At 53.6% G+C, this 26,946-nt stretch overlaps 1 protein-coding gene across 6 annotated transcripts; it reads right to left on the reverse strand.

Moving 5' to 3' along the window:
* P2RY2 (purinergic receptor P2Y2) lies at window positions 1-26,946 on the reverse strand. 6 transcript variants are annotated; one of them, XM_045038772.1, is made up of 5 exons: window positions 26,642-26,946; window positions 24,371-24,444; window positions 17,373-17,551; window positions 12,414-12,482; window positions 1-12,154 (listed from the first exon to the last, which is right to left on the reverse strand). In XM_045038772.1, exon 5 carries the CDS (start codon window positions 12,148-12,150, stop codon window positions 11,017-11,019), a length of 1,134 nt encoding a protein of 377 aa, XP_044894707.1. In that variant the 5' UTR covers window positions 12,151-12,154; window positions 12,414-12,482; window positions 17,373-17,551; window positions 24,371-24,444; window positions 26,642-26,946; the 3' UTR covers window positions 1-11,016. The 6 variants fall into 6 exon arrangements, with proteins under 6 accessions (XP_044894707.1, XP_019667424.1, XP_019667426.1 ...); XM_019811865.3 differs by lacking the exon at window positions 24,371-24,444; XM_019811867.3 differs by lacking the exon at window positions 17,373-17,551.

Below are 26,946 nucleotides of genomic sequence, written 5' to 3' on the forward strand. Positions count from 1 at the left end.
TTTTTGAGGAGCCTCCCTACTGTTTCCCAGAATGGTTGTACCAGGGTGCATTCACACCAACAGTGCAAGAGGGTTCCTTTCCACACAAGATATGAATTTCACACTTCTCTCCTCCCCTCCCTGCATCCCACCCCTTCTGACTCCAGCTTCTCTGTGGGGAGGAACTAGGGGGAAATTGAAAAGTGGTATTTTTTTTTTTTTTTACTTAAGTGAGGTTGTGATTTAAATGCTCTTTAAATCCCTCTTCCCTAAAAATCCCAGCTTGGACCATGTCTCATGTTAGAGGCAGGCCCTCCATTGAGGGATCCTTCACCACACATGTGAGAGTTTTCCGCCCAGGGAGAGGAGGCCGAGGGCAGGGATGGTGATCAGCAAGGCTTCCTGAGGAGGGGGTTTTGAAGTGAGCCTTGAAGGAGGAGGTGACAGTTAGCAGGTGAGCCATGCAGGGGCAAGGATACTGCAGACAGAGGGGCAGCACGGATGAAGACAAGATGCCTGGCCTGGGCTCTGCAGTGAAAGGAGGGCCTGTGGTTACTCCTCAGAGAAGCCACGCAGTTGCTCTGACTTTTCCGGCAGCCGAAAGCCTAGGGCCATTTCCTAATCTATTTAATAATAGGCAAATACTCTGGCATCTGCTCAGTTCGTGGTCTTGGCACAAATGGACCCAATTAAAAGGTCATCATAGGGGAATTGAGGGGAAGAGGAAAAAGCCATTGATCAAATTAACGCCCAGCTGCCTGGGGCTGGTTTGTGACTTGCTGCAACAGAATCCTTCTTCCCATCCTGCCCTCTCCTCCCCCCAGACACCGCCCTAGCCCCAGGGACCTTCCTGCCACCTCTACCCCCATCCTCTGCTCTACTCAGTGACCTGTGGGTGTGTGCCACCTGGCTAGACCTCCTCTGGATTGCAGTTTCACTGCCTGTCAAACCTGGCAGGAATCCTATTGGCTCTTCCTTCAAAATACACCTGGCATTGGTCCATTTCTCGCCACCTCCATTGCTACCACCTGATCCCAATCCCTATGCTCTCTCTCCTGGCTTCCTGAATTAGCTCCTTCCTGTTCTTGCTGTCCTATCCTTGCCCCCACTACGGTTTATTCACAACACAGCAGCCAGATCCCTCTAAAATATGTCAGATTGTGTCTCTGTTGTGGCTTCCCACCTCATTCCATGTCCTACCAGATTCCCCCCATCTCTGGCCCCAACTCCTCCTGCCTCCACTCCAGCCACGGACTCCTTACACGGGCAGTGGGACCATGTGTTTACGGTCCCCTCTATCTGGAAACCTCTCCCCCCAGAGAGTCCCTTAGCTAACTCCCACCCCTCCTTCAAGCTTGCTCAAATGCCCTCTCTTGGGCCCCTCTTGAGTCTTCACCTGACCACTCTATTTAAAATCACACCCCTCCCACCCCTTCCCCCTCTACCAGCCTGACCTCTCAATCCCTCTTCCTGCTCTGCTGTTTTCCCCACAGCACCCATCACCTTCTAACACACCATGGAATTTACATTTCATTATGTCTGTTACTTTTTGTCTCTCGTCACCCCCTAGATGTAAAACAGGGGAAGGGTCTTTGCTTTTTATTCACTGATGATTTCCAAGTACGTACAACAACAGTACCTGGGATATAGTAGGCTCTTGGTAAATATTTGTTGGATAAATGGATGAATGAATCAATAATAATGTTCTTGCCTCAAAGAGCCATTGTGAAACTTACATGAAATAATTAATTTGACTTGTTTTGCAAAGGAAAGGAATTACCTATAATGAGTACCCACTAGTACTAGATATTTTGCAAAACAGTCTACACAATTTATCTCACTTATACCTCACTGTGGACCTCAGTCATTCATTTATTTTATTCATTATTTCAGGTAAATGTTGTGTACCTACTATGTGCCAGGCACTATTCTCAGCATGGGAGATAAATTAGTGACCAAAATAGACAAAGACCTCTGTCTTTTCCTACTAGGATGAAAGCTCCCAGAGGACCAGCTGAGCTGGGTTATACCTCCCAGGGGGATGGAGTCTAGTCTTAGAGGCTACCATTCGAGGAGGCAAGGATTTCTAGGGGCATCACAGTCTCTGGTGGAGTGGAGGCATTGGAATGGGGCAGGGCAGGGGGCTGGGGGCACCAGCTTGGAGAAGGGCCAAGTCAGAGTCTTGGTCATACCCTTCCAATGGCTGCCCTGGGCGGAGGGCAAATATGCTGTGTTACCCTTAGGCCAAGCTGGGAGACAGGGCTCCTGTGAGGAGGACTCTCCCAAAGGGGAAGGGGATGCCTAGGAAAGAGTGAACTCCCTGTCCCTGGAGGTGGGAGAGAGAGTGCAAATGATGTCAGGGTGTTAGGGAGGTGCAGAGGGGACTCTTGGAGGGGCAGATGCAGATCTTTTCAGAGTTTCCACCCTTAGAGAGGGGAGAAGATTCTGGCTTCCCTTCACAAGAGCTCCCAGACTGGAAGGAGGGGCTGGTCCTCAGGGCCTGGAGTCCAGCCCCAGATCTGCATGCCCCTTAAGAGAGCCTCTAGCCCCTCTCCCAAACACTCAGTTGTATCCTCAGATCCAGAGCTTGGGGGTCTTCCTGACAGCCAGTGAAGGTGGGGAACCCCACCTGGGGCCTTGAAGGTAAGCAGGAGGTCAAAGGGACACTCAAGGCCAGAGGACATCATAGCACTACCCTCAGGTGCCCCCCCCCCCCAATCCTGGTAGAACCAGAGCGGGCCAAGTCAGCATCCCTGAAGGAGCAGCTGTGTCTGCCCCTCAGTCTTGCCTTTACAAAAGCCAACAGCTGCACACAGTGAGCTTCCTCAGAGGGAATAAAACTCCCACGGTCCGGCACTTTGTCCTGGTGCCAGGGTGCACCATGATGGGTCAGCTAGGGGCTGTAGGGCTGTAGATGGGACAGTCCCTGAGAGTCTATGGGAGTGGATAGGCTGGAATGGAGAGCTGAAATGTCACCCGCTCTCACTCTTTCACCCAGGAACCTCTGGTCAGTGCTGGTCAGCCTGCGCCACCAGAAACACACCTGTAGCCAACAAGGATGGGCTTATTATTTGCTGCAGCAAAGGCTTCACACTGGGGGATCCCTGGGGTGTCTCCAAAGGGGGGCAGTTAAAGAAGAGTGCTCATGGGATTGTGGGGGGCTGGAGTTCAAAGGATAGTTCTGTGGCAGAGATTGAATTTGCAGAGCAGGGAGTTACTGGAACAGTCAGCAATCCTGTGCTGAGAATACAGGAGTCCTCAAGGAGTGTTACTATTAGATCAATTTGTCTGTGGTTTTCTCTGGGAACTTGTGAGTCTCAGTCCATAGGTGTTTATAAGTGTGAGTTTAGATAGGATGAGATAAACATCACGGATTGAACAAGCACTGTTACCTGTTTTGCAAGTCAGGGTGTTTTGTAAACTGTGTTCCCTGTTTAAATTCTCAGTCCTACCCCCCACCTTGCACTCTCCAACATCCTGGCTGCCAGCAGGATCATTTTCTTCTCCTCCACAGGTGAAGGTCCCGACCTCAGCCCCCATTCCTGCCTCTGCAGCCAGCTCTGGCCACCAGGGGGCAGCAGAGCAGCATCCACAAACTGGGGACCTACAGAATCCTAAGCACAGTGGCGGAGAAGGGAGGTGAGCCAGTGCTCAAGAATGAAGGAATGAGTCTGTTGCTCTGTCCTGCCCCATTTGCTTCTCTCTGTTAGCAGGAATTCTGGGAACAGGGAGCAAAAGGAGGAGGAAAATGGGGAGTATGGAGGGAGGGGAGCTGAGGAAAGAAAGAAGAATGGGGAATGAGGGAAGTGAAGGGGTTCAGAGAGCTAGCAGCTGGATCCTCTCCCCACTCCCCATCTCTTCGGGCCATCCCCAAGCCTGTATACGTCCATTAGTTTGACCTCCTGGTAGCCCCTCCTCCTCCCTCTACTTCCTCCGGAGTGGCCACCAACCCAAAGCCCTTCTGTCTCCAGGTATCTTCTTGGTGTCTATGGTACTGCCCTTCCCACCTCAGCCCTACCTCAAACACAGATGCGACAACTCAACACAGGCATAAACGCACACACATACACATTAGCACAGGCTGTGTGGTGACCCATGCAATAGGCTTTGACTTTCCTCCCCCACATTTTGCAATTGCTTTGGTCACAAAGGCTGGTCTAACAGTTAATCCCACAATGAGGTGGGACTTTTCATGTGGCTGCTGATTTGGAATTTGGCTCTAGGACATAAATCTAAGGATACAGAGGGGTAAAATGCCTGACTTTCGAAAGAAACCTGAAAACAATTGGGGTCAGACACCTTCTCAGAGTTTATTAACCTAACCCTCTACCCACCCCCCCTCCATGCTGATTCTATAAGCTGAACACTGGGCTCCATGAACTTGAAAACATTTCTGCTGTTGTGAGTTCTCAACCAAGCCAGGTGAGGGGTGCTTTAGGAAAGTCACTCAAGGAAACTAGGGTGTATGAGTTACAGTCTCGGCAGGAAAGACGGGGCACACTCAGAGTGGGCGAATGAAGAGACTCTTTTACAAAGGTGTGTGGGCTGGTGTTTGGAGGGCTCCATGCGCAGGGGCACTGATGGCCAGAGAAGCCAGGATGGCAAGAAAGAACTGTGGCAGTCCTGGGGAGGATATACTGGTCCCTTTCCTCCTTACCTTGCCCAACACCTGGAGGAGAGAGGGACCCAAAGGAGGGGTGAGGAGGGTCCTCCCAGCACTGGGGAAGAAGAGGAGTGAGCATTAATTTAAGTAGGGATTAGAACCTTAAGCTGGAATGAACTTTGTTACTCAAAAGTGACTCAAAGTTTTGGAGTTTGCCAAAAATGCAGTTTATGGATGGGAAAGGGAAATTAGACATCATTGAGTAGGCAGTACTGATAGGAAGAAAATAAAATAGTTGTGTGTTTGTGCCTCACTATTCAGTACTCTGGGAAAAGAAATATTATCAGTTCCATTTTACAGATGGAGAAATTGAATTTGTGGTCACAGAGCTGGTGAAGGCCAAGCTGGGCCAGAACCCTCCTCCGGCCTCACCTTCCCTGTGTCCCCCAGTCTTCTTCTTTCCCCAGAGCTGCAACTTGGTAACCTGAGTTCAGGGCAAGCTAAAGCCACGTTTGGTAAAAATAGGACTGAATAGGGAGCTCCAAGGTGCACCCCCTCTCACCCATGTCACCCAGGCCTCTTTGCAGCATGTCCACCTGTGACCTTCCAAGGTGAGCTCTCAGATGGGGCAGACCAGTGCTAATGAGGGCAGCAGAGGCAGCAGAAGCAGACAGAAAGCCTTGGCCTCACATCTAGTCTCCATGCTGACTGCTGTGTGACCTAGTGAAAGGCATAGCTCTCTCTCTCGGTCTCTCATCTCTTATCTGCTAATAAATAATCCCTGGGGTCCCTGCCGGGAGGGAAAACTGATTCCAACTGGTCATGTCTACCAGGGGACTCAACATGCTGTTTCACAACAGCCTTCAGGAGTTAACAGCCCCAGGAAGCCATGTCAATGCAGGGAGGTGAGGAACAGGAGGCAGAGGCCCAGAAGGTAGGAGCAGGGAAGGTATTTTTGGGCAGATGGATCCCCTGGTCACTGCTAGACAATGGTCCGGGGCAGCCATTGTGCTGAGAGTGGAAAATCCTTTTCTGATTCCATCTCCAAGGTCTGAAAATAGTCCAGGGTAAGCCCTTGGGGACTGAGTTTGGGGCCCATGAGTGACTGGCCCAGCCTGGCCCATTGTTCCTGGCTGGGACAGGACTGAGTCTGGACACCTGGCTGAGCTGGAGCCAAGACAGAGGCAAGCTCAGGAAGCCTGTGCTGGAGGAAGAGTGGCTGGGTGGAGCCAAGCCCCACGGCAGATGGGGAAACTGAGGCCCAGAGAGGAGAAGGGATGTATACCAAGTCACATGGCATATAGGGCAGAGGAGGATGAGAAGTTGGCTTCTGGGGCTCGTTCCCCCCCCCCCCCCCCCACATCCCACCAGCACACACCCCTTGGAAAGGCAAACACATCTCTCAGCCTACTGCTTAGTTACTCCTGGTCAGACTCCACCGTCCACCTCACAGGAGGCAGGGACATCAGACATTGGACCAGCTCCACTCCAAGCCACTGCAGGGTGCCAAGGGAGGCGCTGTACCTCTCTTGTCACTTGATGCCAGGGGAGTCTTGCTGCCCCAACTCTAGTCCTCAGAACAGAGAGCCCAGGGCCCTTGGGGGAATGCCTGGGGGAGCAGCTGTTCGTTGTGCCTTTGCTGAAGATCTAGGTAGCTAGTGCCCTGAGACAGAGAGAACTGGAACATGGGAGGTAAGGGCTTCAGACAGTGACCCAGAGAGGGCAGGCAGGTGGCCTCCGGTCACACAGCAAAAGTTGCCTATTCATTGCCTGTTCTGGCCTAGCTCCCAGTCAGTCCTGCCACCTTGGGTCTCCAGGCTCTTGGTTGAACCAAGAAGCTACAGCACCCCATGACAGTCACCACCAGTTAGGCAGAAACGGCTAAGCCTGGTGCCATGGGTGAGCTGGAGCTCTCTAGTCCATAGAAGCTGGCTCTAGAAGCTTTACAGCAAGGGCATCCTGCCCCGTCCCTCCCCCTCCCCCTTTTCCCTGCTGCCCTCTCCCAGCCTGGCAGAGGGATAAGGTTCTGTAAACACACACAGGCCCGTGGGCCTGAAGGCCAACGAGCTCCAAGCAGGGGAGAGGGGGGGTCCCACACCTTATCCCAGGATAGACCTGCTTTCCTCTTCCCACATCCTGGTGAAGCCTTGGCCATCGGAGGCCCACTGTTGCTCACTGGCTGGACATTCCTTTCCTTCAAATAATTTATCCTGGTATGGTTATATATTAAATTATGTCAACTCCATGAGGGCAGGGTCCGGCCGGTTTGCCTCCGTATCACCTTGGCACAGTGCCTGGCATGTAAATGCTCACCATGTGCCAGGTACTGTTCTAAGTGTTCATGTATATTGACCCAGTGCCCCACGTGGCAGGTAGTATCTCTTTTCGGAAATGAGAAAACTGAGGCCCTGCAAGATTAAGTACTTTGAGCAAAGTGCCACAGTTGGAGGAAGAGGAGACAACACTCAAACAGAGGTGGCATGGGCATCGAATCTGTGCTCTTAACCCCTTCGTTGCTATATTGTCTCTCTCCCTTGAGTCACATGAAGGGTTACTTACAGACCCTCCCACTCTACAGGGGTTACAAGTGGTATGGGATACTGGAAAAGGAACGAATCTGGGCATCTGAGGGACCTGGGCTCAATCTTGACTCATTCACTTGCTGCCTATATAACCCACAGCAAGGCCTCCCTTCTCGGAGCCTGTCCCCTTATCTGCTAAATGGGGATAAATAATGTCTATTTCACACAGTTGTGGCAAGGGATAAATAATAGATACGAGAGGGTCTGGCACAGTGCCTGGGACATGGGTTAATACAGGAGTTCCCATCCTCATGTGCTAGAACAGAGCAGCCCAAACCTGCCGTGACAAGAGTGGTGGCAGAGGGGTAGCTCTGGTGGCCTAACTTCTCCTGGGCCCTGAGACACCAGCCAGCCATGGCAGAGACCCGCTGTGTGCCAGGGCCTCTGCCCTAGATGCACTGAGCTCATTGAGAATAGTTGCTGCAGGCAGGACAGCAGGCCTTTGCTCTTCCCCCCACCTATTGCTATTGCTCTTCCCCCCACCTATTGCTATTGCCCCCCACTCCTGTCCTATGTCCCTGGCCTCAGTGCCACAGCTCCATCCACCAGTTCCGTCCACCAGGGTGGGAAGGGCTGGGGGACTGTGGGTGATGGCAGGAATCCCACAAAGGCACCGACCTGTACTAAAGGGAACAGGCCAGCAGGGACAGCCTGAGCCCCTGGCACACATCCAGGCGCCACACTGACCTGCTGAGTGACCTTGGGCAAGGCCCCGCCCCTCTCAACTCTACAGCTGGGCTGGATAATCCCTGGGGTCCCTGTCAGGTGGCTGTGCCCTTTCACAGTGGCCTTCAAGAGTCAACAGCCCCAGGAAGTGATGTCAGGGTGAGGAGGTGGGGTGGTTGGGAGGTGGCAGGGAGGCCCAGAGAGTAAGAGGAGATATTTTGAGAGTGGGCAGGTCCCCCCACGTCACTACTGGACAATGGTCTGGGGCTGGGAGTGGAAAATCCTGTTCTTACGTGGGCTGAAAATAGCACAAGGCGGGAGGGCCAGGAACCTCACCCACTAGGTGAAGGCCTAGCAGCAGGGCCAGACGTCCACGTTGAGGGGTCAGGCAATCTGACTGGGGTCCAGGGGCAAGACCCTGGCCTGTCCCCGGTTCCCTTAGGGTCTCCATTCCCCACCCCACCAGTGTCTGCCACTGGATTAGAAGGTGAATATGGCCCTCCTTTCCCCTAGGTCCTATGTCCTTGGAAATGTACAGGCAGCTGATTCAAGGAAGGCTTCCTGGTGCTATGCCGTAGTGTTGGTTCCATGTGCTGCAGGGCCCTGGGTCCTCAGGGTCTCCAGGGAAGCTGCTGGTAGGGTAGGTAGGCAGGACACAAAAGGAATGGGGACTAAGGGAACTTGAGCCTGTGGTGGCCACTGCCCTACCCCCAACCAGAGATGCACACTCGGGAGCCCCCAAATCGTGATGTATAACCTCCTGCCTCTGGTCTAAGCAGGGCTGAGGCAATCAGAGCCCAGCATTTACACCTTTGGGTGTAATCTTACCTGGGTAGGGGCTTCCTATAAACTAGAATGGGGTTCAGCCTCAGCAGCAGCTGGTAGGAAGGAGATAGGCTTGGGACTGCAGGAAAGGTTGGCTCAAGGTCAGTCTGTAAGAAGTAGTCACAAAAAAGCTCATAGGGACTCTGGTTATATGAACAGAAATATAGAACCTAGAATGTGGGAGGTGAGCATTTCACATTACTTGAACAGGACACCCACGTTGCACCATGCAGAGTAATTGGTTGGGTCATGGCTTGTGATGGGTCCCTGTTGCATGAAGGAGCTGTGTGGAACTAGATTCTAAATAGAGCAACCCCTGGGAGTGCCTCGTTCTGACAGAGTGGAAAGGGTGAAGAGGTCACAGGAGACAGGAAGATGTGGAGTGAAGGGAAGAATCTTCTCTCAGGCAGAGTGGGCCTATAGGGAAAGGGGGTCTCCCCGAGGGAGAGGGAGTAGGTCTTTATGTTTGAGATTAAGAATGAGACCTGTCAGGGGCTCCTGGGTGGCTCAGTCGGTTGAGTGTCTGACTTGGGCTCAGGCCATGATGGTGGTTCGTGCGTTCGAGCTCCACATTGGGCTCGTTGTTGTCAGCACGGAGCCTACTTTGGATCCTCTGTCCCTCTCTCTCTGCCCTTCCCCTGCTTGTGCTCTCTCAAAAATAAATAAAATATTAAAAAAAAAAATGAGACCTGTTAGCTTTGCCCCAAGGCTGAGCTGGTCCCTGTCCAGCTCAGCTCCACAAACCTCCACAGTGGTCCTGGCTGGACCTAGAATCTGTCACAGGTGAGAAAGATCTACCTCACCCTGAGCCAGTCTGAGCACCAACTATTATGCCATATAGCAGGATTTTCCCAGGAGGCAGAGGATGGGACAGGAAGAGAAGCGAATCTCTCCCATACTTAGCCCCAGTGCAAAGGAGACCTCAGGTAAAGGCAAGGAAGGAGCCCTGACTTGTTAGCCTGGTGACCCACTCCCAGCCTCATTCCTGCCTTGAGACTGAGCACCGGCTGCCCAGCCTACTTCCACTTCCTGCATACCCTGCTTTCCTGCCCCCATGTCTTTGCCCAGGATGTACCCTGCACCTGGATGTTCTTCTCCGATAAACTGCTTTTCTCAGAAGCTACAGTTCAGGAGTGTGTCCCAGGAAGCCTCTCTCACATGCTGGTCCATACCTCCAGTCACTCAACATTATCCAGTGGTGCGATGGAGCATGTTGGACCTGCTTGCAAGAGCCAATTGTTAAATTTTCAGGAATTTTGCAAGGAGGCTGACATCACATTACTGGTCTGAAATTGGCCAAGGCAAGAGTATCTGCACCATGGCAATTAGCAATGCTACAGATAAGGGGTTCCCCTCACCCCCTGGAAAGCCAGTTAGATGGTTTCACATTTACCAGCACATGGCTGTTCATAGCCATTAATCCCTAAACTAGGGAATCCCAAGGACAGGACCCCATCTGACTCCTATCTGCACTCAGCAGAGCCAGGCACCAAAGCCACTTGGCTCTAAAGTAAGGGATGTCCTGGAAAGAGGTCTGGAAAGAGGATCCCTGATGTGAAACTACCACTGAGGCAGCTAGCGGGAAGGCAGGTGGCAGAAGAGTAGAGGTTGGAGAAAGAACTCCAGTGTGGATGGTAAGAGCTTCTTAGACTGTATCCTCATCCTCAAACCACACAATAGAGCACAACACGGCAGGCAACAACACCTTCGGTAGAAGTTGCAGCCTCTAACTGGCTCCCAGGCTCGGGAAGCCTCCAGATGAGTTTATGACATCAGCTCCCAAATGTTACAGTCACCTCTAGGGATGGGGATGCTCCTCAGAGGTGTGTCCACTGTGGCATCTAGACCTGCCCTTGACCGCTCCATGGGAAGCTCCGGCTCAGCTCTGGCTCCTTACCAGGGTCCTCTGATCACCCTGAAACTCCACCCCTCCCAGGTAGCTCAGGCCCAGACTATGTGACCTTGGTAGGTCACTTTCTTCTCTGCGTCTGTTTCTCCATTTGACTCGATCAGGCTGGGCTCCAGCCTAGATACCTTGCTGGGCACAGACAGCTAATTATGTGGGAGTCAGGCCAGGGGCAGCATCGGCCCCTTACCCTTGCCTTTCACGAAGCCTTATTCCCCAACTTACACATACAAATGGTGACTGGGGTTGTAGGGACTGTTAAGATCTCTGGACTGCAGAGAACATTCTGCCAAATGACAGAGCGTTGAGGTCACGGCTCCCTTGACCATCAGGCATGAGTCACTAATGGGGCATATCTAGGGAGACTATCCCAATGGAAGAAATCCTAGTCCCCACAGCCTCCCCACTCCCCCCACCCCCAATATAAACTTGCACAGGCGCCAGGGGTTCAGGTCCTACAGCCGGATGTCCTTAGTGTTCTCACCACCAGCTGCCATGGACTCTGTCCGCCTAGAGTCCTCACTGCTGCTCGACACATCTTTTGTCCTCTTGATGTCAGTCCTGTCCAACCTGTGCAGGCCCCGTCTGCGGCGAGCTGGGGTAGTAGCAGTGGGGTCTGTGGGTGGCTTGGCATCTCGGGCAAAGCGCACAAGCCTCTGCCCAGCCAGGAAGTAGAGCACGGGGTCAAGGCAACTGTTGGCACTGGCCAGCGGCCGGGTGATCTTGTAAGCCATGTTGATGGCATTGAGGGTGTGGCAGCTGAGGTCCAGGGAGCGGAAGGAGTAGTAGAGGGTGCGGGTGACATGGAAAGGCAGGAAGCAGAGGGCGAAGACAGCCAGCACCACGGCAATGGTGCGCACCGACTTGCGCTTGGCCCGCGGCAGGCCTCCCGAGGTCCCGTAGGCTGGCTTCAACAGCCGCCGAGCCATAAGCACGTAACAGACCAAGATGATGGCAAAGGGCACTGCGAAGAGCAGGCCCAGCATGACAGAGCTGTAGGCCACGAACTGGCTGAAGAGCTCGGGTGCTGAGGTGTCGTGGCAGGTAATGCGGCCGCCACGCGCGCTGGTGGTGACGAAGTAGAGCACGGGTGACTGGCAAGCCAGCACCAGCACCCACACGGCAGCTGCCACCCGGCGGGCATAGCGGGCCCGGCCCCAGCGCAGCGAGCGCAGCGGGCGCAGGACCCCCAGGCATCGGTGCACGCTGATGCACGTGAGGAAGAGGATGCTGCAGTAAAGGTTGGTGTAGAAGAGGAAGCGCACCAGCTTGCAGAGCACTATGCTGAAGGGCCAGTGGTCCCCACGGGCGTAGTAATAGACCAGCAGCGGCAGGGAGGCTGCGTACAGCGCATCGGACACGGCCAGGTGGAACATGTACGTGGTGGACGCGTTCCAGGTCTTGAGGCGGCACAGGAAGATGTAGAGCGCCACGGCGTTGAGACACAGCCCGAGCACACACACCACACCGTAGGACACAGGCAGCAGCACGTACTTGAAGTCCTCATTGAAGCGGCACTTGTAGCCCAGCTCGTCCCCACCCCAGGTGTCATTGACGGTGCTGTTCCAGCGGCCCGGGCCTGTGGCCATTGCCCTGAAGGGAAGGGGTGGTGGGGAGAACAGCCACGAGGGTCACAACCAGGGCTCAGTGGGGAGGCCTGACACACCCACCTGACCGGGGCCATGAGGGACCCCAAGCACCCATAGATTCCCTTGGTTAAGGTCTGCCCCACCACAGTCAAGGCCTTTGCGGCCCCCTGACCTGGCTTCCTCCCTGGACCCAGAGGGCCCAGAACCTCGGAACCCCGGAACTTCGAGGATGCATGAGGTCTAGGAGTATTGTGGCCACACACCTTTAAAACTTCACAACAGGGGCAGGCACACTACATCCTGAGGGCCAGATGCAGTCCACCAATCTGTTTCTGTAAAAAAAAAAAAAAAAAAAAAAAAAAAAAAAAAAAAAAAAAAAAAAAAGCTTGATTGGAACACAATCATACCCACCTTATTTATAAAGAGTTGAATAGTTGCAACAAAGACCGTATATTCCCCAAAGCCTAAAATAGTTACCCCTGGCTTTGTTTTTTGTGTTTTTTTTTTAATTTTTTTTAAATGTTTATTTATTTCTGAGACAGAGAGAGACAGAACATGAGTGGGGGAGGGGAGAGAGAGAGGGAGACACAGAATCAGAAGCAGGCTCCAGGCTCCGAGCTGTCAGCACAGAGCCCGACGCGGGGCTTGAATTCATGAACCGTGAGATCATGACCTGAGCCGAAGTCGGTCGCTCAACCGATTGAGCCACCCAGGCGCCCCTGTTTTTTGTTTTTGTGTGATTGTTTAAGACTGGCAACCCTGCTCTAGAACCTCAGGAGCACAGAGTTCTAGATCGAGGATCCTGAGCTCTAGCATCTGAGGATCGGGGGGTCCCAGAGCAGTGTCGTCTCAGATTCACAGAAAGGGGGCTATCGGGCTGGCTGGCTCCACCTCACACCCAGCGCTCACTGGCCGGTGGGCAGCCTCTACCTTGCTGGAAGTATTAGAAAGCTCTTTCCCTTAGCTCATCTTTCTGCCCTCTGAGAGGCTCTCTGGCCTCATGCCTGGTATTTTGGTATTTGAGGGAGTATTTCCAAGGGTCTCCCTCTTTAGTTATTCATTAACCTCCCAGCAAATAGTTTTTAGGTACTCCTATATTCTGGCACTTTCGGCACTTGTAAACAGCAGCCCTGCTCCCCGGCCCATGAGGCTACCAGATGGGACAGTGACCCTTCTGAAGATGCCAGGGAGGTCTGGGGCAGAGGTGAGAATGGGAGCAGAGAGGGACTTCTTTTGTGGGGAAATTCAGCTTCCCTGATACCTACCCAGCTTCTCTTCACACACCACCACTATCTTGACGGTCTCTTGCCTTATTCCTAGTGGGCATATGTACCCATGGGGCCTGACTGCCCACAGAGTAAGTACCTGGAGCACAGACTGTCCATCTTTGTCATCTCCTTGTCCCCACCAATGTGACCAGTAAGAGCTCTCTCTCAGCGGGGAGCAGGGGACAGAGAGCCCAGGCTAGAGGGCAAAGATGTGGCCAAAGTTCCCAGCGTCAGGCTGGAAGTCGTAGCAGGTAGGCAGGTTTGGGACAAACATGGAGAATAACTTTCTAACAGTGGGAAGGGGCTGGGGAGCTGCTATTTTTTCAAACCCCACTACCATGGATGCTTTAAAGTGTTATTTCATTTCATCTTTACAACATGTTTCTGGGAACCAGGTTATCATGCCCAGTTTTCCAATAAAGAGGCTGAGATCATGCAAGTAATTTGGCTAAGGTCATATGGTTAGGGATGGCTACAACTCATCCGGGTGCATCCCACAGTGGAAGGGCCTGTAGGAAGGAGGTAGTGAACTCCTTGTTCTGGGGGCATGCCAGCGTCTCTTCCAGCAGAGTCTGCAGAAAGGCTTGTGCCCTGTGTGTGGGTGTGTCTGGGAGGACAGAGGGGGCAGATGACATGTGAGTCCTCCCCATCCTAGGTATCCGTGGTGGTACAATTCCCTTCATCTTGGAACCGAGGTCCTGAGAGGCTGGGGCTTGGAGATTCTAGAGGGCCAGTGACATCCACTCCCTTAGACCATGAGCTTCCTGCCCAGCCTGGCCTCCCAGTAGTAGTTCAGGGCCCCTGAGGTTGACATTAGGGGGCCGAGAGACACTTAGGTCTCTCAGTGTCCCTTCTCTCCCCAAACCCTTTTCCCGTACCCCAGAATCTTCCCTGTCTCCTGGTGTCAGCAGAAGTGCAACCAAGAGCATGCACCTGCCTCTCACAGACACAGGTTCCTCCCCAAGGAACCAGAGCTGGTCCAGGGTGAGCAGGCAGGGAGGCTGTGTGGTGCCAAGTTGAGCAGGGGCAGCTCCCCCTGCCATGGGGAACTCTGGCAGGGCCAAGCTCCTAGGACCCCTCTTGCTCCGAGCCAGGACTGAGGACCCAACACTCAAGCGTCTCCTGCATCCCACCCCTTCTCCATGCAGCCCCGTGTTGCCTCCACCCTTGCTGCCAGAGCCACTGCATCCGCCTCCCTGCCTCTAGCCTCAGTTCCCCCAATCCAGGGGCCTTCTTGAAGACAAAGTCATTCCCTTGTTCGAAACCCTCTGTGACTCCTGCCTATTCTCAGGAGAAAACCCCACTCCTCCTCAGTCTGGTATGGGATGGTTTCATAACCCAGCCTCTGTCAGCCTCACCAGCCCCATCCTCTGTGACCTGCAGTTTCCTGAATGTACCCAACACTCTCCCTCCTAGCCCTAGTTCATAGTGCTCCTTCAACCTGGAATCCATTCACACCCCTCGTCTCCACCTGTTGGAATTACAACTTTTTATCCTTCAGTGCAACAAACTCCAGCGATTAAGAACCTGGCCTCTGGAGCCAGACCACCTTTGTTTCCTCATCTGTAAAATGAGGCGATTAATAGAACCTACATCATACAACTGCTGTGACGATTGAGTAATTTGTGTGAAATGTTTGGAGCAGTGCCTGGCACATAGTAGGTACGTTGTGGTGGTATAAGGCTCAGCCCAGATGTGGCCTTTTCCTGAAATCTACAGGAAGCTCTCCACCAGTGGAGGAGCGATAGAAGGTCTTCACTGGAGGCTGTGCAGCAGGTGAGGGCGGTGGGCCAGGGGACTGGTGCTAAAGCCTAAGCCAGGGCCAGGCCTGGGGACCTTGTGAGGGGAGAGATGTGGAGGGGTTAGGGAAGAAGGCCAGAGAGTCTGGCCCAGAGGGAGTTTGGGTTGAAGAGGGGCAGGGTGTCTGGCTCAGGGGTTGGGGGAGGAGCAGGTATGGGGAGAGGGGCACTCGTTGTCAGACATGGTAAATGTGGGGTGCCCTGAGGGGTGTCATGGGACGTGGGGAAGGGCAAAGCCCAGGACCACCAGATCCAGCATTTTGGGAGGTGGGCTGGGAGTTGCTGGCTCCCAGCAGCTACAGGAGGAGCATGGAGGCCTGAGTGAGACTGAGGAGCTGTGGAGAGGCCACATTCCCTCCCCCGTGGGGACACTGGGTTGGGGTGTCCTGCTGTGCCACAAAACCCCAGATGACATCAAGCATTTCCTGCCCTCCTGAGGCTCAGACCTCTTGTGGACTGAATCCCCCAGCCTTAGAGAACTGGAGTCCTAAATCCCCATGAGACGCTCTGCCCACTGAAGACAGGGGAAGCACACACACCCAGTCCCCCTCCACACTGCTGCTCTGCTCCTGCCCCAAGTGCCTAGGCCTGGCGGGTCTCTCCTCTGGGTCATGATGGCCCTCCCCCACCCTCCACCCCTCCAGCCATAGTCCACATCTCTACACAGAGTTTCTTTCTAATCATCAAGGGTGGAATCTCTGATGCTGGTGAGAGTGGGGGAGACTTCCCTAACTTTCTCCTGAAGCGAGGAAGCTGTCCTTTCCACCTGTTTTAAGACATCCTGGCCTCCACCCTCCCAGGCCAGCTGGGGACTCCATTGTCATGGCCCCCTTCCAGACTGACCCTGCCTGCCCTCTCCCTGGCAGGAGAGGCTGGCCCATCAACCTGTGAGTACATCTTTCCTGCCCCCCCACCTCCGGCCCCTGCTTATGAAGACAGCTGACTCCTTAACCCTCTCTCTCAGCCCTCTCCTCTACCTCTCCTTACCTCCCATACCCTTGGGGTCTCTCCCCAGGGTCTCTCACCCTAGAGACTAGCTCCCATCTTTGTCCAACACCACTTGCCAGCCCCTCTGTGCCCGGTTCTGGCTGGCTCTGCCCCTTTTAAGTGCCCTGCCAGCCTTCCCTGCCTTTGCTCATGCTATTCTTTCTGCCTGGACAGCCCTTCCAAAACCCATTCACACTGTACTCCATCATGGCCATCCCTCAAGGCTCTTCTCAAGGGTCACCTCATCTCTGAAGCTCTCGCACTCTACCACCCCAGACACTCCTCACACCCTGTTGGGAATTTGCGTCTCCACCCTCTAGAAACCCCAAAACATTCTAGGTGCTTCTAGAAGTCTTGGTCCATCTGGTTCTTTTCTCTGTCCCTATCATCCAGCAAGAGGCCTGCTCCAAAGCAGGTATGACATGAGTGGAAGAATGAAAGAATGAATGAATGAATGAATGAATGAATGAATGAATGAATGAAACAATCAAGCACAAGAGGATGTGGGAGTCCAGAGGAGGCTGAGCCTCGTGGCAGTTGCTCTCCTTTCCCTAATTCCTCTGAGGGCCTCCCAGAGTTGTCCTGACACTTAAAGATGTCTCAGCTGCTGACCCCAGGTGGCCTCCTGGGGAGCACTCCTGGGGACCAGCACACCGGGGCCTGCTCCTGCCCTAGACAGGCCTCTGGACTTCCTCTCTTTCAAGAGCCCTGCCCTTCTCTGGACAGGCCAGGGAAACGCCAGGAGAGGGGAACTGGACCTAGGCATTCTGGAGGTGGGTCAGCTGTCTGAATCAAGCACGTTCTTTTATCTTGCTCATCTCTGGCTCAGGTCATGGGTCGGTCTGAGTCAGGAGCTTCTGGTCCTGGTGCCCCCTACCCCCAACACCTCACTTTGTAGGGGCCAAACCTGGGCTGAACAGCGTCCATGCAGCACCCCCCACCCTCACTCCTCAGGAGATACTGCCATAGAGGTTAAGCTATTTGTTCAAGATCACACTGCCAGGAATTGGAAAAAATGGGTTTGACACCAGGACTCCCCGGCTGTGAAGCCTGAAATCATCAGAGCCTGGGATGAGCGAGCAGGGTAGGGATCCCCTGGATCGAACCCTGGTCCAGCATATACACATGCACAAGTGAGCCAGTGGACCCTGCCCTCCCATGTCCCTATCTGACCAGCCCCTGCTCTCACAGTCAGGATGTTCAGAGCCTGCTCAGGTTTCTCATTCATGAATGCATAGGCCTGGACCAGGATGCAGGGAATTCTTCAGGAAACAGGAAAAACAGGTCCTCCGGCCTGGGGATAAACCCAGCTTCCAGCACTTCTCAGGGCGGGCAGTGCTGTGGGCTCTGTGGGAGGTGGAGACAGCATGGGCTCTTGGGTTCCAGGTCATAGGAAGTCAGCCAGGCAGAGCCCTCCCAGGCCTGCCTCCTATGCTTCAACCTTGGTCCAAAAGAGGCAAGCACTGGTGTGTTTGCCTGTCCCAGGAGGGGTGCCCTCTGCCCACCCACACGCTCTGGCTTCTACCCTCGGCTCACATGTTCCAGGGATGGTTGTTCCCAGCCTCCTTCCCCAGGCACCCCCTTTCACAGGAGTGTGGCTCTGCTGGGAAAGGTCTCCCTCACATCCTGCAGAGCTGAGCTGAGCTGAGCCTCCAATGCCCCTCCCTCTGTCCTGGTCTATGCTTCAGTCCCTAGAGTAGGAAACAGTCAACACCCTCCTTGCCCAGTATCCACTCAATAGTACTTCCGCTCCTACGGTTTTTTGTTCAAGCTATGTCTCTACCTGGAACACACCCCCTCCCCTGTCCCACCTCTAATCATCCCTCCACAGATGCTGTAAACACACATGAACATACACAGGCATGGACATACACAAATATCCAGATACATGGAGACATACACAGTCACATTCAGATGTATACACAGCATGTGCACATACACACACACACACACACACACACACACACACACACACACACTGTTCTAGACAGGGACTAGAACAGCCTTTAGAAATCACCTGCACTAAACTCCCATTTGACAGAGGAGAAAACTGAGGCCCTGTCACAAGGCCTCACCATAAGTCAGGGACAGAGCCAAGATTGGAATGCAGGCCTTCTGAATTCTGCCCCTGGCTTTTGTCTTGTCTGGCAGGCCCTCACACACACACCAGGCACAAGGTTTCACTGAGGGGATGGTTACATGGTGGAGGGACCCCTCTGTATGTGCAAGTCCCAGCATCCTCCAGAACCAGACTTACCAGAGGGGAAAAAGAACGTTCCCTTCCTCTTTCCATCTGCTTCATTTCCCTGCACTGGGGTGGGGGTGGGGGTGTCTGAGACAGTTGAAGCCAGGTCTCCAGGCTGGAAGCAATGTACAAGCATGGAGAGAAGTGGGAAGAGGAGAGGGGGAGGATGGCTGCAAGAATGGGAAGGAGGGGTGGCACTGGGGAATGCCCCTAGGCCACTATTTTCCCAGCACACCTTGCCCCAGGAGTCTCAGGTTCACGTGGGGCAGTGGGCTGGTAGCCATTTGCCAACCGGCTCCAGAGTCCAATGACGAAAGAGGTTAACCTTTCACCCCACTCCACCCCGTCTTCTCCTTAGGATATGCCTTCACTCAAGAGACTAAGGAGGAGCACAGCCCTTTCTCAAAGCCATTCTCCTATTTCTGAGATGGATCTCTACCACCCATCCTTGCACACTTTAAAATTCTAATATATCCTTGAGAATATATCTCTTTCCCACCCATGTGTAACCCAATGCTCGCCAATGAACCTGTCAGTTGAACCAGTGCAGTGGCTCAGACATGCCACTCTTCCCCACCCCATAGCCTTAGTCTTGTGTTTTTCCTCCACACCATTGCACAGCCCGCTCACTTATTTCCTTGCCTCCACCCCTCCCCTCCTATCCGTCTTCCATTCTGCAATCACAGGTCTTCCTACAACACAAATCTGACTAGACACTGTAAGCTCAAAACCCTTCCATGGCTCCCTATTGCCCTCAGGCTAACATCCAAGCTCTTGAGCCTGGCATTCAAGGCCCTGGCTGACCTGGCCCCTGACGCCCCTCTAGACAACTCTCCCTCTCTGCCTCCAGCCTCATCTTCCTGTCCCAAGCACAGCAAAAGCAGTCCCATGATCATATCTTCACTCAGGGACACTCTCCCTTATCTTCAACATATATATTATAACAAAAGTTGAGTGCCTGCTCTGTGTCAGGCTCCATATTAGTTGGCTTTATAGACCTCTTCTCATTTAAGCCTGAGAAGCTCAGAGAAGCTAAATAATCTCTCCAGGGTCCCACAGCTAGCAACTTGCAGAGCAGTCTTGATCTGTCTGACTGCAGGAGCCGTGCCCCTGATCACTACCCCCTACCCTCCTCAGCCTAGGTCCTCTGCTCCAGGAAGCTTCCTGACCAGCCCTCTTTGAGCCCCATGGCTCTGCCTGTCTGGTCAGTTCTCTGCCAGAGGGAACACCCTAGTGGCAGGGCTAGAATCTACTCTTCCTGGTATTTCCTCATTGTGAAGCAGACATGATGATTATTGTATTCATTTTACAATTAAAACAACAACAACAACAAACTAAGGCCAGAAACGGTAGCCCCAGATCCCACCCATGGTCACCAGTGAGTTAGGGGCAGACCGCTTGCCCCCTCTGCCTGGCTCCGCCCCTACCCCAAGGGCTGGGTCTTTCTCCTTGTAGCCCCAGGCTGGTTAACTCAAAGCCATGAGGAGAGGGTGAGACAGTTCCCAGGCTGACTGCAGAATTTCCAGGGTGGTTGGACAACATTCCAGCTTCTCCACTAGGGCAGCTCCAGAATGAATGTACTGCCCATTCACCTGCCTACCTGGCTGGCCCTGTCCAGCCTAGCAGGGGAGTATGACGCATCACCACTCTGGAAACCCTTGCAGCCTGCCTCTGCTGGGGGTGGGGTGCTGTGAGGGGAAACAGAGGACTTGGACCCAGAACGCCATGGAGGGACAGGGGAGGGCACTGGGCAGGTGGGAAATCCCAGTTCTGCCATTTCCATCTGTGGTACTTGGACAAGTCTCAGCTCTATAACCCAAATCTTAATTTCTTTACAATCTAAGAAGGGTATGCACTGCATAAGGTTGTTGAGACAGTTAAAGGAGATGATTTATTCATTTTATGAAATAACTTAAAAAGATATGATTTCAGCAGGTGGTGAAGATAGGGAGGATGGGAGTATTTCAGGAAGACAAGAGGGGCAGGAAAGCCACAGGAATTATGAGCAAAGTAGCAAGGTCACAGCCAGACTGACTATAGGTCAAGTTTCCCACCCTGAAGACCATCCTCAGAAGGAAGGGCAGTCCGAGGACTGCCCCCCCCCCCCCCACCGAAGGAACTAGACCCAACTATACTCCTTAGTTCATTCACCCTTTCCAAAGGTTTGCCATAACTATGTCTGTCTCCATTCAGGGCACTTGGGGACTCCAAGGTGAGTTGGACCCTTCTGTGATCTCAAGGAGCTCACTGTCAAGGTGGTGGGTGTGGGGGAGGATAGGGGAAGACCCAGAAAAGGCAATGATAATTCAAGGTGATCAGGGCTGAAGGAAGCAGAGGCACCACGGTTGGGTTGAAGCAGCCAAGAGGGTCCCTAAAAGGAACTGGGGGTAGGGTGGTCAGGGAAGGCTTCCTGGAGGAGAGGACACCTGACCTTCATTTTGGAAGATGGACAAGAGTCAGGTGCATGGAAACAGAAGAGGAGTAGAGTGAGCAAAAACCAGGGCAAACGATCACATAGTATGTCTCAGGAACTGACAGTCATCCCTGTGGCTTGAGGGAAGTAGAGAGGGCAAGGATGGATAGGAGGACAGGAAAGATCCTGGAAGTTATCTTTCACCCCCTCCCAAATGTCCTCCACAGGCTTGAAGGCCAATAGGCTCCCAGCCTTGCCTGATGCGCTTTCTGCACCACCAGCACTGGGGCTGGTCTGGGGAAATAGCTGAGGGGGTAACCTCAGTATCAGTAGGTGCTGTGGCAGTGGGAAGCCTCTGCAGCCTCCTCCAGAAGGCCCTTGGGTTCGCCAGTCCTCTTGGAGACTCTCACCCTGTAGGGAGCCCCTAGAATCCTGGCTGTGGGGGCCACGCACTAAGAGAACATCTGAATGCATGCACGAGTCTCAGATCAACCAGGCTGGCCTCCCACTTACAGACCAGGAAACTGAGACTCCTTAAGAGGAAGGGCCTTACTCAAAGTCTGGTGTTCTAATTACATTCAGTGTAGGGTTGAGCACCTTCACCCCCACCCCAGAGCAGGACCGCAAACTACCCGTCCCTCCTCTGACCCAGCAGGGTCCAGCCCAGCACAGTGCTATAGACACACTGCTAAATGGAACCAGTTGAGAACCACAGTGCCCTGGACTCCACCCTGACCTATCACATCCAAATGTCTCCAGCCAGACCAAGAAGAAAGAACCCTGGGTTCAGGCTCCAACTTCAAACCACCCATGCTGTGCAACCTTGGTCAAGTTAACTCCCCTCTCTGAGCCTCGAGTTCTTCACTGATCAGATGGGGAGAATCACCACACCAGATAGCTCCTGAGGAAGGAGTAAGACAAGGGGACAGACAGGTAGTACTCCATGTGGCTAGCAAATCATGCTCTGTTCTGATGTGGGGGGCTGCATCTACCTGTCCTGGCTGAGACACACAGAAACCCTTTTCAGGCAGAGGGGCAGAAGTCATGGGCAGAGTAGGCAGGGAAGGCTCTTGGAAGGGGCTATGGTCAGGTCGGGAGAGAAGTAGGAAGAGTACAGCATGGGAGGAAAAAGGAAGAATGCAGAAGCCAAGGTAGAAAATAGGACAAAAGTGTAGAACAAGTAGGTCTGTGATTCTGAGATTTTCTCCCTCTGGGTGCTTCCAGAATTCTGAGTTCATTGGTTCTGACGGTCCAATTTAAGAGCCTCTGGTTCTGAGAGTAAATGATAAGTATTTCTTCAATTTTGTCACTTGCTGCTTTCATAGCCTTTGGTTGTGAGCTTCTCAGAACCACAGGAGTCTGCACTCTCAGAGTAACGTAATCAAAGATCACTGTCCCAGGAGCCATAAAGTCTCAGCAAACACTTGCCAGTACTCCCATGTGCTCAACCTCAGAGGAACACTGCAAACCCAGACTCAGATCAGACTTGGTCAGGAGCTCCAGTCTGGATGGGGAGAAAGACACAGACGTGGAAGGAGTCCACTTGAGTGATTAGGCCATGACCAAGGGAAGCCCGGGAACCATAGAGCCCAGAGGAACCCCTAACCAGCCTGGGGAGATAGTCAGGGAAAGCTGCTCAGAGGAGAGGTCATTTGAGCTGGGACTTAATGAAAGATTAGGAGTTTGTCAGGTGGACAACAAAGGTAGGAGGGCACTGAAGGCAGAAGAAAGAGCATGTGCAAAGACACAGTGGTGTGATAGTGTGGCCAGGAGGTCATGTGAGGCTGGAATGGAGGGGTGGGTGGCACAGAATGTGTATGGACCTGAGGCACTCACATGAAAAGGCTTGAATGCCAGGCTGAGGTGCTTGGCTTCTAACCTGAGGACAATGGGGTGCCATGGCAGGCCTTAAGCAGGGGAGGACATACTCAGAGTTGACCTTGACAAAGATGATGCCACAGAAAGTAGATAGGACAGGGGAGTCTAAAGGGAGGAAGACCAAGGAGGAGACTACACATAAAATGGTCCAGTGAGAGGCACTGATACCTTGGCCCTGGATTTTCTGTGAGTTGGGGAACATCCTTGCTGGCCCACAGCTCCACCACAGCAAGATTCCTCCTCCCACATTTGGGACCGAGGAAGCTGGGCACTCACCAGGAAGCCAGAGCAACACCAGGAGCCTCCCCTGAGGGGGTGGGAAAAGAGAGGGTCATGTGGGCCCCCAGAAGCTTGAAGGAGGCCTTCCTCCCATGCTTTAGAGCCCAAGCCCTAGACAGGGTGCCAGGGTGGAGGGCTAAGGAGGGAGCAGCTGCCCAGGAGGGCCCAGGCTACCCACACTCCCATCAGGGACTCTAGCCACTCACCCTGGACCAGAAATACTCAGGCCTAGGAGATTCTATAACAGGGAAGTGGAGGAACTCCTCTGCTCAAGAATCAACTGTAGCTCTCCAGGGAGTAAGGCCCTCCTCTTTGACTATATACCCATTTCCACAAGGTCATTCATTTCTCAAACACTCACTGGCACCTGCTCTGTGCCCAACCTGTGCTGGATGATACAGAGAGAGAAAGCAGGCTGGCCTAGTCCTTCACCTGACCTCTAGGATGAGCACAGAGGTCAGAAAGGATTTCACCAGGGATGCGTGGCTTCTCTGGTCCTGTGAGCAATGTGGCTAATCAGGCCACAAGCAAAACCTAAAGTCATGTTTTCAGGGCAATATTCAAATTTCCTTCACCCTGAAAGACAGAGAATGGAGCTCTGAATCTCAGATGGAACTTCTGTCTTAAATGGAGAGAGGTAAGTTGGGTCAGGTAGCCCTAGCTTTCACCTCAGCTCTGTGATCTTGGGAAGGAAACTCCCTGAGCCTCTACTTCCTCATCAGAGAAATGGGGATAACAATTCCTCCCTCATAGGATTGATAAAGGATAAAATGAGAGACTTTTATAAATTGTTACTAGTAAGCTGTCTTTGCAGAAGGGACACAGGGAGAGGAAGGCAGTCAGTGGTTAAAATTCCAATATCTAGCACAATCCCTTGTTACTGCACCCTTGTTCTAATATCTTCAAAATGCATTTCTTTAAAAGTCTCTGAGTATCACACTTCTCCCTGTGCATTGCACTCCACAGCTTACAAAGCCCTTTCCTGACCACTGTCTTAAGAATTAAGGCGTCACAGCAGGGCACCTGGGGGGCTCAGTCAGTTGAGCATTGGACTTTGGCTCAGGTCATGATCTCACAGTTCCTGGGTTCAAGTCCCACATCAGGCTTGCTGCTGTCAGTGCAGAGCCTACTTCGGATCCTCTGTCCCTGCCTCTCTCTGCCCTCTCCCACTCAAGCACACTGTCTCTCAAAAATAAACATTAAAAAAAAAAAGAATTGTCATAGCAACCTTGCATTTGAAGAGGCAAGGATCATCAGATCCAATTTACAGATAGCCAACTGACAATCTAGAGGGGGAGAGTGGCCTCTCTAAAGGCCATAGCCAGGAAAGAAGCCAAATCAAAGCACTCACCCATGAGACCTTGGTGATTTCTCATACTTTTAGCTGGTCCTTGGAGGATCCAGAAGCCTCAGGGCCTGTGCATCCTGGGCAAGAAGAAAATAAGAATGGAGGGGCCGTAGCCTCAGTCTGCAACACAAGCTTGGCAGCCATTTATGAAGGTCAGCCACTGTGATCCTCCACCTCCTCTGGCTAGACCCCAGGGCAGCCCAAGGCAGAAAAAAGAGGAGATTGAGAATTCTTCCATGCCAGGGCAGCCCAAGGCAGAAAAAAGAGGAAATTGAGAATTCTTCCATGCCAGGGCCTCCCAGGCACATACTCTCAACACAGGACCTTAGTGGTGCTGGCCTCCTTTTAGAGGCTGGCAGGGCAAGAACTGCCCCCCCCCCCCAAGGTCACCCGGCAAGTTGGGGGAAGAGCTGGGATGAGATCAATTGCAGGTCTCCTGGCTCCCACTGGGGGAGGGAGAGCCCTAGGTATCCCCACATTCCTCAGCAGGAACATCTAAGGTCTGAGGGACCAGACCCTTGGCCAAGGGATCAAGGGCTCAGAGTATAAGTAATGCCTGGATGGTTCTAGTGTCAATATCTGATCTCCTTGTATAGCACTACTCAATCCATTCTCCACCCTGCAGCCAGAGAGATCTTTCTGAAATGCTGCTTTGACCATGAATCCTCCTTGTTCACAAACCTTCCATGGCTCCCTATCACCTACAGAGTGAAATCAAAGTTTTCGGCTTGTACACTCTGGGTCCTGTAATGCCTCCAGGACACACTGTTCTGACAACCTGTGCCACCTGTCTTGATCACCGGATTCTAGTTTCCTCTTCTTTGTGATGACATGGAGCTCCACTGTAGACATGCCTTCACTGGGGAAGCTGGGGGTAGGGAACAGGGGATAGAGGCTGCTGGTGCTCTCTCAGTTCAGCTCAGCCCTGTGCAGGATGCTGGCAAAAGAGAAAGTTTCTGTCCTCCAGGGGGCCCCAGACCTCTGGTGAGGGGAAGGAGGGGGACAGAGACCATAACCATCCAAGGTGGAACCAGGGCTGTAAGTCCTGGGACTTTCAAGAGCCAGAAGATGCTCCAATCCAACTGTAGGATCAAGGAAGGTTTCCCCAAAGAGGGAGCATCTGAGCTGGGCCCCAAGGCTAGGTAATTCTCCAACTGAGGAAGATGAGGGTAGGAGGGCATTTCAGGCAGTGAGTATATAGAATATGCCGCGGTCCAAAAGCAGGAAACTGTCTTGTGTATGTAGCAGAACTACATATAATCACTAGAGGGTAAAGGGTCAGGCAGGAGAGGGGCTGGAGAGGTTGGCAAGAAGCAGTTCTTGGAGGCCTTGAGTCCCAGGCTAAGGGGTTCAGGCCCAGGGAGAATAGTTGAGATTTGGGTTTCAGGCAGTTCCCTCCAGGGATTGACCCCACCCCCACCCCCAAGCCGTGAGCCTACCCAGGAGAACACTGGTGCTGAACATGACCCACACATTAGGAACTCGACGGCCCTCAAGTTCCATATTCTTGTTTTTCCCCTTTTACAGATGAAGCCACTAAGGCTCAGAGAAGGTCACATAGTGGCCAGGGCAGGATTGGAATATAGGTCTGAGTCTCCAGAGAGCTTTTGCGGGCCCTGTCTGCTTAAAGAATCTCCTTCCCAACCACTACCACACACACAGATAACTGAGACTTTACCAGGGCCCCACCCTAGCCCTCAAAAGCTCCCCATTATCACAGCCTAGCTCCCCAAACAAACCACGCACCTCAGGCTGCAGGCCCAGGGAAGCTGAGGATGCCAGGCTGAAAGAAACAGCTGCCACCAGCCCCAAAGACCCCAAACGGGCAGTTTTAATCCGCAGCTGGGCCTGGCCCTTGGGTCTGGCTCCTGGGGGGAAGTAGGGCAACCTGCCACCGACAGCAGCCAGTTGGGGAGCTGAGGGAGGGCACTGCCTTTCTCCAAACTGACCCTTCCTACGGCACCGCCTGCCAGATTAAAAGCCTCCTGACAGAGGCTTAACTGTCCTTCCAGGCCACTGTCCCAGCCCCCACCCCCACTCCCACCCCCAGTTTTACCGGGTCCGGGCGGGGTGGAGTGCCCCGGGTTTGAGGAGGCTCGGCGGGGCTCCAGGGGCTCCCGGGTCTCTGGCCGCGGTCCCCGCCTCGGGGCGCTCGCTCACTCACACCAGAGCACACACACAAACAAGTCCCACAGGTTCAACTACTCGACCCGCTGGGGCGCACGCACTCACCCACTGACACTGACTTTCCCAAAGAGGCCAACACACACTCACCGGGGTATCGGATCGCGCTCGCGGAGATCGACGCTACGGCGGAGACAAAGTTCGACCACGGACCCACCGGCACACTCCCACTGCTCGGAGCCGTGCCCCACTCGGACCGCCACGCGCCCACGGCTCTGCCTGCCCAGCGCCGCGTGGGCAGCCACTGCATCCGCGCCTGCCGACCTGTCTCCTCCTCCGATCCCTCCGGGCAGCCCGCCCCTCACCTCCGCGGGGCGCTCGGCCGCCAGCAGCGCCGAGGCCGCCGCTCCGGTGTCCGCGCCCGCGTCCCGCCGCCGCCGCCGCCGGCACCCACG

This window comes from Felis catus, chromosome D1 (genome assembly GCF_018350175.1).
Source record: "Felis catus isolate Fca126 chromosome D1, F.catus_Fca126_mat1.0, whole genome shotgun sequence".
Classification (NCBI taxonomy): Eukaryota; Metazoa; Chordata; class Mammalia; order Carnivora; family Felidae; genus Felis; species Felis catus.

What these genes read in the sequence shown, in the direction of transcription:
- P2RY2 (XM_006936967.5), bottom strand. Translation starts at nt 12,150, where the DNA reads ATGGCCACAGGCCCGGGCCGCTGGAACAGCACCGTCAATGACACCTGG.